The 12749-nt window shown below is 35.4% G+C and overlaps 1 protein-coding gene across 1 annotated transcript in view; it reads right to left on the reverse strand.

The window, feature by feature from the left end:
- The window catches only part of BTBD9 (BTB domain containing 9), a 125385-nt gene that overhangs the window by 34118 nt on the left and 78518 nt on the right, over positions 1-12749 (reverse strand). Inside the window, exon 9 of the mRNA XM_026844895.1 lies at positions 4682-4871. Within this exon, the coding sequence (XP_026700696.1) occupies positions 4682-4871 (190 nt within the window). The remainder of the gene's footprint in view (positions 1-4681; positions 4872-12749) is intronic.

The following is a 12749-nucleotide window of genomic DNA, read 5'->3' on the forward strand; positions in this document are numbered from 1 at the left end:
TAGATAAACCATTTATCCCAGTTTAATCTACTTTTACAAAGATGCAAAATATTTCTATTTATTGTAACATGAAAATCACTATGGTACAGAAGAATTATGTATTCTTCTACTACTCCACCACATAGACTATAACAAATCCTCTTGTACCTTTTGTTTTGGCTTGGGTTTTTTTGTGGTTTGTTTTGTTTTTGTTTTTTTTTGGGTGGGGTGGGGTGGTGGTGTTTGTTTGGTTTTTTTTTTTTAAATTCATAGGAAAAAACCCACCCTATGAAGTTATTAGCCAAAGACTGTGGCATAATAGTATTAGATTTCTATGCCAGATAAATGCAGGAAGCGTTAGACAGAGAACTATTGTGATATGGCAGCCTTTTCAAATATTAAAGTTTTAGCCATTTAAAAGTTAAGTTATGTTTACTACGTTAAACACACCAATTGCTGTCTTTCTGTTCCTAATGAAATATAATAGTTTTACTGTCATTGATAAGGGCCTTTTCAGAGAGGAAAAATAGCAAGGTAATTTCCTGTCCAGACAGGCAACATGTGGAAAAACTACCTAAAATACCATTTTCTCTGTTAACTGTTCCAAGGGTCTTGTAAGCTGTTCCAAATAGGAATCTTAATAGAAAAATAAATCTCTGAAATAAAAAAATGTTTTAATTTCTGTAATATAAAAGACAATACTTAGTTACAATTATTTAAAAATAAAACAATATAGAATAGTTTGAGTTGCAAGGGACCTTTAAATGTCATCCTGTCCAACCCCCATGTTTTCCAGGTCTTTTCTATTAGAAAATATGATTAAGCACAGATTATCACTACATCTGTTTCAGAATTTCCAAGCAAATTTTGAAGTGGAAGTCAAGAGTTCCAAATTTATATACAAATACCTGAAGAAGTATTTGATACTGACAAGGTTTCAACAGTCTCCCACAACATCCCTGTATCCATGCTGGGATGCTACAGTTTAGATGGGTAGAGTACAACATGGGTAAAAATTAGCTAGATTGTTTAGTTCAAAAGGTAGTGGTTAACAGTTCTTCATCTGCCCAGGGACCGGATGCAAGAGAAGTTCCCTCCAGAGCCTATTCTGGGACATATCCTGTTTAATATTTTATCAATGACCTGGACAAGGAGAAGGAATGAGTCGTCATCAAGCTTGCAGATGACATCAAACTGTGGGATGCAATCAATACACTTGAGAGTAGGGCTGCCATTTAGGAGGATTGATTGCCAGCCTCTGGGAAGACTACAGGCATAGGCAAAAAAAGAATCTCACAAAATTCAACAAGATCAAAACAAGATCCTGTACCTCATACATACTAATCCACTGCAGTAGTAAATGTTAGAGTCTGTCTGTGCTATAAAAGACATGGGTGTCATATTGACCAGAAAATGTCATTAGTTGCCTGTGTGTCTTCTCGGCAACGAAGGCTAGCAGCATATGGAGCTGTGGCAGTAGGAACTGAGCCAGCGGAACAAGGGGAAGAAATTAGCCTTCACTTGACAATTGTTAGATCATACACAGCATACTGCATTTCATTGCGGACCCAAATACTACACTGACAGATCTGAGCAAATCCAGCAGAGGACCATCCAGATGGTCAGGAGGTTGGAGCACATGCACTGTGCAAGAGGCTGAGGCAATTGGCTTTTTAGCCTAAGAAGGCTTGGGGTCATGGAGGAACCTAACACCACTTTTCAGTACAGAGAGCAGGTTATCAAAAAGACGAGTTAGGCTCTTTACTGAGGTGCACAACAGGAGAAACAAAAGACAATGCTAAAAATTTAAAACAGGATATTCTACATGGACTAGAGGCATAGAAAAACAGGAACCACATAAAAGTAGTATACATGAGAATAATTAAAGACTGGAACAGGCTACCCAGAGAAGTTGTGGAACTTCTTTCCTTTGAGGCTTTCAAAACCTGAGTGCATAAAGCCTTTAGTAAGATAGTCTTGATAGCTGACCTTCCTTTCAGGAACAGGCTGGGCTAGATGCCTTCAAGTCCCTTCCAACCTGAATGATTCTAAGACAATGAGATGACTCTTGCAGAAAGCAGGCATACAAGATACACTCCTGAAACATTAAAAACTCTCTATGGATTTCTAATGCATATTCCAGTACCAAGAGTTCATCTTCCTTTTTCATACTCAGAATTTAGTTGCCACGGTAACACATTCTGACTTGGAGGCTCTCTCTAGTGGTATTCTGATTTCTATAGACTAAAAAGCAGCTACTACTCTTTTTTCAAGGGCTCATACATTTACTCTCCCTAATACAAATATATTCAGGGGCATATACATGTCTCTGAACTTAAAAAACATGTACTTTAATTCCTAATTATTCATGTAGTCTCCAAACCTACAGATCTAATGACTCAATTTCTGGGGGTAGAGCCATTCATGTCATTCTGCAGCCACAGTGTACAGCCAACTTAGAGAAAACGCTCCAGGTATTTTTTTTCTGTTGGGTGGGAGGGTGAGATCAAGGGAGTTTTCAAACAAGTAAACAGCAGGGAAAAAGGTAATGAACAGAGTTCAATCAGTTCTGGAAGCCATTCTGATCAAAAAAATCTCTTGCTTTCATCAAAATGAAATATTAAGACTTTTTGCTCTAATCTATGTTTATATGTAATTTGATATCTGTACCAGTCACAGATTGCCTGGTGCTAAATAAAGAGACCACTGTCACCATCTTTAGCATTACACAGTACAGGACATGTTCTAGACCCTTGCCAAAGATGTAGCTGCAATACAGTGAAACCTCACTTCCTCACTCAAAGGGACATCTTTCCCTTCACTGTCTATGATCTGCAACAGACATGGCTGCAACTCAAAACACTTGTTCTTCTAGGCAGAACATAAAAAGGAAAAGATGAAAGGATGACATAGTGCTAGCATTTCTGTCTCTAGGCAATGCAAGTAGTCTCCTGTCAGAAGATACCCTAGATGACAATGTTTATTATTGTTGGCTTTTAAGTCAAGCTATTAATTTTCTTTGTACTAGATATGAAAGAAAGATGAGATTCTGACCTATATCCATATAATGCATTGCCACATAAACCACTAAATGTCTATTACTTTTAAATTACATAATGTTTGGTGGGTTTTGTTTTTGTTTTTTAAGTTTGCTCTACACACATGCTGATTATACAATTCTAACTTCTTGGCAATCTAAAGTCTAGTTCACCTAACACACTATTTAATAATAAGACTTACTAAAAATATTCTGCTCTAGAATAAGCACTAGCATATAGTATTTAATACAGGAAAGCCAATTTTTTGCACTGACTTGAAAAGATGGTATGATTCATCAATTGAAGTATAACAGAAAATGGTAAGATAAGAGGACAGAGACTATAAACTGCATTTTAGTTAATATTCTTCTTTTAGTTCTTCATGTGGCCAAAGCTTCTGCTGCTACTTAAGTTTAAAGTTGCATGAAAATTATGTCATTACATTTTCAATTACCTCTTTTAAGAAATCTGAGTACTGTGTCTTCCTGGTTTTCTACTAGAGATGCAATATTTAACTGAACATTAAAAATACCAAACTCAAATGCATAAAATATTGAACATGGAAAGCTGCCAGCTATATGTATTCAACTTGTTTCACACAGTGAGAAAAAAGCCAGACTTACATTGCGCATAACACTTATTGCTAGTATACAGACAAAACAGTACTTTTATTAGGTTAGAGATTTGTCTGGATGTCTGATTTTATACTTTATCTTCAAAGTTTATAACCATCATAACAATGCCACAAGCCAAAACCAAACCACACAAAACAGACATGGGCAGTTATGTACCTATGCACACAGTCTCTGTTGCAAGCCAGTACCTCACTGGGGAATTCAACTTCTGTTCACTGGTACTCTAACCTCAGAAACCTTTATTTTTTTTCATCGTCACAAAGAATACAAATTAAGTTCCTGACAACATAATCGAAATTTATGAGGAACAGGAAGCCATTAAAGCAAGTATGTCTGATTTTATAAAACAAAAGCCATTTAAAGTCAGACAATCTGAAGCTGGGAAGAATATTTTTGTCTTCACCTGTGAGCAATCCCGTTCTCCAATCTATTTCTAAAGTTTCTACACTAGCCAAAAGTTTGTTCTTCATATGTATGCAGACATTCACCACAGAAATAGCCCAATGAACTTCAATCCAGATCTAAACACATTCATTAATCCAACACTGTAAAGCAATATTCAGGTTACTGTACCCTTATTACAAGTTCTTACAAGTAAGAACCGGTACTAATTGTATAGTGAATAGGAAACCTGGCTGACTTGAGATGATGGCTTTCTTCAATAAACGTTTCTGTTTTCACAATGAGGTGGATATGAGGAACTGCACCTACTTTGACCACAAGTGAGGCTGCAATTAAATTTCTATTTTAATATAAGTACATGCCTTTAATCTTACAATTTGACTATTACTATTATTATGCTTTTGAAATGTAATATCTTCTGGAATTGCACTGCTGTATCTTGACATATAATTCACACATTTAATTTTTAACATGCCCATTATACTGAAGTAAGAAGGCAAATGACAACTCCTAAACTAGTCCCCTAATTACCATCATTTCCAAATGTCATATATTCTAAAGAAAATAACTGTGCTTAGCAGAAATTTCATTGTCGCCCTTAATTTAGAGAAAAATAAACCCTCTTACCGTATTGATCCAATCATGTAGGGCTGTGCTAGCTGAACTACAATAGCTCCACTTCCAAGCTGATGGCATGTGTACCCAGAATCCCAATCATAGTTTTTTGTGTCTCCATTCAATAAGGCATTGCGACTGCGACTTACACCCTCAATCACACTGGCACAGTCTGCAATTGTTGCAACATTTTCAGTGGGAACTGTGAATTAAAAACATAAATATGACAAACATATAGTTAAAAAACAGTTCAGATACCAATGGTCTTTATTTCTAGCAAAGAATTTGGAAAAAAAAAGATTAAAGTATGATCAACACAAAGAAATGTAAGTCTTATTTAATATGAACTAAGAAGCAGAATCAAGTGGTACAGGTAATTTTTTATAGCATTCATGCCAGAATAGCTTGACAAATTAACAGATGGATTTCTGACTTGGTGACATGAAAGAATACTTTTAATACAAATGAGGGAAAAAAAAAAATCTTGTCTAGCAGAACTTCTGAAATTTTCAAACAATTTCTTCCTGTTTTCATGATGAAACCTCCCTCACTCTCCCCCCAAAAAAGAAAAAAGAAAACAAAAGAAAAGAGAGATAGAGATAAAGAAGTAAGTAGGAGATATTTTAAAGAACTGATGTGGACTGTGGGAAGCCAGGACTCAAAGTCTTCAAAACAAGGGCTTGAAGTCTCACAGCTCAGGAAGCTATTCTCAGCATGTACCTGTTGTGTACCTGTTGGTAGCTCTAACAGTCTGACTGTGATCAGAAATTGCACCCCAGAATTTAGAAAATCAAAATGCTTTTTAATACCTACAAAATCTTTCAATACAAATACTGGACTACAAGAGGGAAGGAGAGGCCAATAGGTCTGCCACGCAAATGGAACAGCAAGCACAGAAGTATTTCTCATTCAGTCAAGAAACAGGAAAAAGGTATGACCGCCACAAAAAAAAAAAAAAAAAAAAAAAAAAAAAAAAAAAAAAAAAAAAAAAAAAAAAAAAAAAAAATTATAATATCCCAATAGCAAAAGAAACTACTTCAAATCCATCCTTTTGAAAAAAGGCCAAAACACAGGATAATTATTTTCCTCCAGGAGACAGTGATGGAATTATATAGTACTTCCCCCCCATTAGTTTCATCAAAGATTTTTGCTGGATAATTCTTTTTTCTATCCTATACACAACCACAAAAAAATGCCAGCATGTAGTAGCCTGCTATGCCAAAGAAAAGTCAAAGGTATTACTACAGAATGTCAAATTTGCCTTTTCATTCACCTTATATGCAGTTATTTGAATATTACAGGGAAAATGAACAAGTTAGGGAACTCAATTTTTCAAATTACTAAAAGCATTCCTGGGAAAGTCATGACAAGAGGAAGGGAGTTTCAATTAAAAAGTGTAAGATTCTAATTGCACAAACCAGTGCTAAACTGCTACCTTGTGCTGCAACATCTATAATGAACTTTTTCAACTCTACAACCTCCCTTGCAATCAGTGTATGTATCCAACACTGTGGTCCATGTGTCAGCATCATCTAACTTCAGTTCTTCCTTCTCCCCAGTACATCCAAAACAGAATGCTCTAGCCTGGGAACTGCTGTTTAGAAACTGAACTAAATAAAGGATAATATAACCCTTTACTAGGCATTTTTAGAAGCAGGGGAACATTACATATTTGGCAATAAAGTGCAGTGTTGGGAGCTGTTATTCTTTAGCAAAGGACATAAGTTTAATGTTGGTTTCTAGAAAACTTTCCAAGAAGAGGAATGCTCTTCCTTGACATAATTTCAGCAAATTCAAAGACCAAGACAACAGCAGCTCTTCTTGTAGCATGTTGTAAGAAAGGTGTACTTTCTTGTGCATAGAGTACTTTTCCAGAACTGTTTTACAAGTGCTTCAATGCTTATTTTTTAAATTACCTATTGTTTCCCTCTGTTAACATTCAAACAATATGGTACTTCCTGTTTGTCACTGAGAGAATCCCAAGCTTTCTGAATGTCAACTTCCAGCAAGATGAACAGAAATAAAAGCTAGTTAAGATGCCCCAGTCAGGTCCAGTACTTTGCTAAAAAGCTCAATTTTTAGCTAACCTCCTCAACTTTTCAAACTCTCTCAGTCAAAAAATTAATATTAACAAGGCTGAAAAATTATGCTCTCTGAACATGTAAAAAGTCAAGGTTGCCTGTTTAGCCTTTGTTTTTTGGGGGAAAGTATTAAAAGCACTGATTGGTTTATCTAAATGATAACAAAAATTCTTCCAGCACAGGCTGTATTAAAAAAAGCTAAGATTTTGTATGTCATCTTCTGATAAAGACCAACCAATCACTGTGGTAATAAAATTTAAAAAGAGAGAAAAAAATTATTTACCAAAAATTATCTGAATGCCAATGATCAATTTAATAAAATTTCCAAATTCACAATATCTCATACCAAACATTTTTGAAAATCAGAATAGGAACAACAAACAAGCCAAAATAAGAATGGCACGCAAAAAAATTAGAAATACATGAGACTTAAAACCAACATTACCTGAATTTTCACAAGAACACAGGTGATGTATAGTACAGATGCAAATGTATCATTTTAAGCCCATTGAACACTGATAACTTAATTACATACTTTTAAGAGTTGTCTGTAAAATATTTATTTCAAATACTGCATCATCTGAAAATTGCTGAAATACACCTATGTGAAATGTCATAGCTAATTGTAAGTCTCCAGCACCCAAAAAAGAGATAATTTTCCATGAAGAGCTAGGATTCTGTTTTTTAAGTCTGCTAGTGGTGTCAGGAGCATAATCTTAAGAAAACCACCAACCAACCAAAACACCATAAAGCAGAGAGAAAGTGCATAAAGGAGAGAAAAGTGCAAGCTCGTTACCAAGTAATAATCCAAGGCAGTGGAAAAGCAATGGTTTCTGAAAAAATCTACTGCATTATCAAATGTACTATCATTTCTGCTCATAAAAAAATTACTAAAAGCACCATATTACTATTCTAGAAACCTCCTGATTCCCTATTACTGAAAAGAGACATCCAGACATTCCCAGATTCTTACGGGGGAGCAGGTTGTAGACATTAGAAGTACTTCACTGGGAACAATCAGAATAAAGCAAAGACTAACGATGCAAACTAAGTACTGGCATCAAAATAAAGTTTTTCTTGGCTTCCTTTTCCTCTCCTCTTCTCTGGCAGTAAGGGAACTTCTTTGATTATCCATTTTATACAGGTGTTAAGCATCTGCTATATACTGCTGCTTTCTGTAGGAAGAGGAAGCTACTGAAATCTTGGTTAAGAAAAACAAGTAAAAGATGAAGACTGAAGATCAGTGTTCATGCTGAGGCTCTGTGGCATATTGTGAACACCCTCTGAGCTATGTAAGGCATTAATTGAATACAGCATAGCTCAGTTCATCCAATATTTTACCTGCATGCCCTCTGAACATCATCCCACTCCTTCTTATGTTTAGATTGCTGCACTAATCTATGACCTCCTAAGAAGATGTTACCCTGATTAGTCAAACTCCTTAACCACCGCACAGAAACTTGTCTTAGTTCGTGTCTAATATAATTCTGTGGTCTTCCCTACAACAGTTAATTAGAAAGTGATTCTAACTAATTGCAGTGTGCAGAAGGTGCCATACTGTTCCTTCTCTCTAGGGGAGTCTGCCACTCCCTATTTTGAATGTTCATTATCATCTTTTATAACAGCTTGATAAATTTATTAAAAATACCATCTGGTGGGGACTCTGCTCTGTGCTGCATTTGCAAGTCTTCTGGTTATCTTGCTTTTTTCCGTGTTAGAATTTATGCTTCAATTTAGGTCACTTGTTTACAAAAACATACTGCCAAACCCAACAGTCTTTTTTTCTATTTTTGTTTCTTTTTTTAATGCACCAGTTATCCAGCTTTTACAGTAACCAATGTTGCAAGAGAAAACAAAAGAGGGGATTACGAATACGGGAATTCTTTTCTTCCACTCTTCATACAGCAGTTTTGCTCTGAGAAATCTGATTTGCTTTTATAGAGCAGAAAAGATGCGCGTTAGCAAAGCATACACATTCTGTAAACAAACAAGAGAAGAGGCTACAGGACAGCACCAAAACATTTTATGAAACTTTTTGTCTCCTGGTCTTATGCTGCAGTATGGAGCAATGAACAGCTTGGGAATATATTTAATTCTAGAAATAGTATTTTTATAAAGGATTGTAAATGTCAAGGCAAAATGTAAGGGTCATCTATACTGGCTGTATTTAAAGATAAGACAGATAAGTTATTCAACTGTCCTTCGAGATCCCCTAGGAGAAAAATGTACCAGGAGTGTGTGGTAGCCTCAGCCATGTTTATTTATCATTCCTTTAAGCTTTCCCCCCCCCCTTAATTTTTAGCATACTTGATTTTCCACAGAAAATTTTTCTTCCTGCAGTACTCAGAAAAAAATTAATGCATTCATTGCTAACTAGCTTCCATATCTGAATGTCAAGTACATCCTTCCATCTCCCAGTCTGGACAGGTCAGCTTTTGCTTTCTGTCCATCCACTGTAATTTCACTGTAATCAATCAGCTAACATGGGGGGAATATCACAGAATTATCCTCAAAAAGAACTCTCTGCATCACAGGAAGCACAGAACAGAGTGTAATCCTGCACCAGCTCACAAAACCAGCCATTCATGAACCTTAATTCAATTACTAAAATAAACATGCAGAGAGAGAGCAGATCTATTGAGTAGTTTTACTTTATAGGAAGGCAGTAATTTAAAGCATTATGGACTGTTGAATATATTTACACTGCACTCTAGGCAACAGTCAAAGGTTCTCAGCCCAAGTGTCATCATTGCAACACAACTGTTCATTTTACTAAATTCTCCGAAGACACAAAACCACCACTTTGTGAAGAAACTATAAACAAGAAATTATACTGGAAGAAATAAATGTTTAAGTTAATATGAAGAAGTGATTTTTTTCCTCATGCTGACATCTGTTAAATGCTCAACTTTCAATTACTCCATTTTTAAATGGTAAAATTGCATTCCTTCTGTACCTGAAGATCTACTGAGCTGACAAAAGTTTCCTCACTAGAAAGTGACAGCTGGAAAAAGAAAGCCGAGAGCAAAGGAAAAAAAAAAAAAAAAGAATTAGAGATGTCATTGTTATTCCAGGGTTTGACTTTATTGTATTAAATAAGTAAAAGGATCTTGGGCATTTTGCTTGCTTTATGTTCCATATGCCAAAAGATTTGTTAAGCCTAGTAATTACTCAGTATATGACTTAGTACTTGTTTGTTTGCTACATGATGGTAGAAAATATTAAGTCTTCAGACTTTTCAAGTTAATTAAAAGTACAGTCACAGAGTCCTGTCTCCTCTTCCACACATTCTTTCTTATTTTCTTGAGCTGAAAATTGCTGATGACGTTGCTATTTTTCATTTGAATCTTGAATCAGGAAATCAATCAAGAACTCAAGTACCATCTTTAAACAAGTATCAATAGCATTTATGCCTGTTTTAGTGAAAAGCTTTCTGCAAGACATATTTAGCTGTAACAGAAAACCCCACTAATATTTGTCTATGTCCAACTATCACTTTGGATTAGAGTAACTTCAGGAGAAGGCTGACTCTTCAGTTGGTATCTGCTATAGCTTGAGATTTCTGATCCAATAAATTAGAACAAAAGCATTCAAGCCATTAGAATTGGCCATACTTTTAATTGCCAACCAACTGGCTAGCTACAGGGCTCATTCATTAAACATTCTGCCTGAAGGTGGCTTTTGGAAATAGCACTTGTTTCAGAAGAGCCCTATGAAGTACACATCCTTCGTTGCAGCACTGGAAATGGGAAGAAAAAAGTGTAACTGGAACCATATGAACAAATCTGTGTTGAAGAATGGGTAGCAGTAACTAAACAGATTATGTGGCTGTCCTTTCCTGTAGAAAGGGGGAGGGGAAATCCCTGCAGTATTTAGATCGTCTTCAAATTTTCCTAATTGCCTAAGGCTATGGTTGCAGCAGAACTGACTCACATTGTTGGGTAAACCTGCATGATTTTGAAAGAAGGCTAATCATAAAGAGAAAAACAAAACACGATAGCTTTGTGTGGAGTTAACATTAAACTAGATACAAAAATAGCATCTCTCACTGCTTCCTTGGAGAGAGATAGAGCAATCTTTTACAAAGCCAAACCACACACTAGGAAACTGATATGACTGGTTTTACTGTTATACATTTAATTTTTTTTTTCTTTTCTAAAGTAACTGCCAGAGAGTAAAAGAGAGTGAATGATTATTTATTCATTTAATTTTTTCCTTCTGAAAACAATTTCTCCTAAGGCATTGAAGAGCACACAAATGAAGGTTCACAATGATTCATAAGTACTGAACAGCATTCCCCAGAGGGTGACCAAGGACATTCCAGTGTTTTATATCCATCTCCGGCTCTTCAGTCATTATTTACTTTTCTCCCTTTTGTGGGTAGCTTACAAGTTACAAGATAGTCTGATAGACTGAGACAGACTACAGATAAACACAACTTCATATAAAAGCCTTTCACATTGCACTCCCTATGACCTTAACCAGGCTCAAAATAGGATAGTAGGCTGGTCAGACCCACATGCCTTCATAGTCCTTGACTACCCCTCAGCACCGAGTACTGATTAAAGGTCTAAATGAAGTTATCAATTTTCTCCCTTTGAGGCAGAAAAGAGAAATTGGTTCCTATATTTAGGTGGAGAAAAAAAAAAAAGCAAAACAGGCGTTGCATAGAAGCAGCCCCTTACCCACTGTTGTAGCTTCTTGCCACTGGACACACTGGAAGCTTTTACAAAATGTCACATCACACCAGATACCACTTCTGCCTCCAAAGGAGTATGCCTCTTGCTTGTGAAAATTTTCATTTGTTTTGCATTCTAGATTAAATATTAATGACTAAAGACGCTTCAAAATTTCAGAAATGGAAATTCATTAAAAGCAAACACTATACTTTTGAGATTTAAAAAATATTTACATCCCTGTTAAACTAAACAGTTACATCAATCTTGTGAATCTAATCTGTAGAACTGTTAACTAACACATTAAGAGATAATACTATGCTGAAAAAAATTTACATCTCAACCCTAACATCTGCGTTAGTGAATAATTTCATATGACTGAATTTTGTCACTTATCTCATTTCACATCTACAAAGTGTAAACCAACACTGAAACACCAGACAGTGCTAGAAAGAGCATTTCCTTCTACTTTTACTTCAAAACTGCTACTCAATTAATTACAAATGGGTCATGTCAGTATTTCATCCACTATTCTATAAGGTAACTATAAACCATCTTACATATTAACTTTTAAATGCAATATGCCAAGTTAATAATTTGTCATGAAAACCTTGTAGGCAAAAACACAGCAACATAAAATTGCTGTTACCATGAAACAGCACTTAATTTTTATTATTTACCAGCCTTATAATCTTCATTTTACAGTGACAGCCATTACATAGATACTATGTATCATTAGTAATTTATCTGATAAATTACCCTCTTTGTACATACAGCTTTCTGATCAAGTTGAATAGGTTTCACAATAAATAAATAAATAAATCTCCACATAAGATCCCTAAACAAATACTTCAATGATCTTGTTTTTTTGTAATGAGATTTAAAATCACACTCTTTGCATATTATTTTCAGTGTTGTTTTGGCAGAAGTAAGGGTCACAAAGTCAGTCTGAAAGGAACTGTGTTTTTTCTAACCTGATTTAATACCATACAGCATAAACAATGAACCCAATAGTACTACCCAATGCTGCTTTTCAAGAGTTGAGAATGAAAGCTTCTATACTCAATGAAGCTTAAAAGCAACCTCCTCTGATTACTGCACTTTCATATATTTCATGGAGCTTTCCTAACTGCTTTCAGTTCACTTTACCCTATCTGGTCACTGCAGAAACAGAAACAAACATTACAAATCCTTATTAGAGCAATAAAATAAATCTGTGCCAACTACCCCATTGGTAGTCATAAAGATTTTTTTTAATGAAATTGGAACTAGGACAGTTTGCTTGATCAAGGGAGCCAGATAACATGCTACCTTACAGTAACA

The sequence above is a fragment of the Athene cunicularia genome, assembly GCF_003259725.1.
Source record: "Athene cunicularia isolate RWA chromosome 3 unlocalized genomic scaffold, athCun1 chr3_part1, whole genome shotgun sequence".
In the NCBI taxonomy this organism is placed as follows: Eukaryota; Metazoa; Chordata; class Aves; order Strigiformes; family Strigidae; genus Athene; species Athene cunicularia.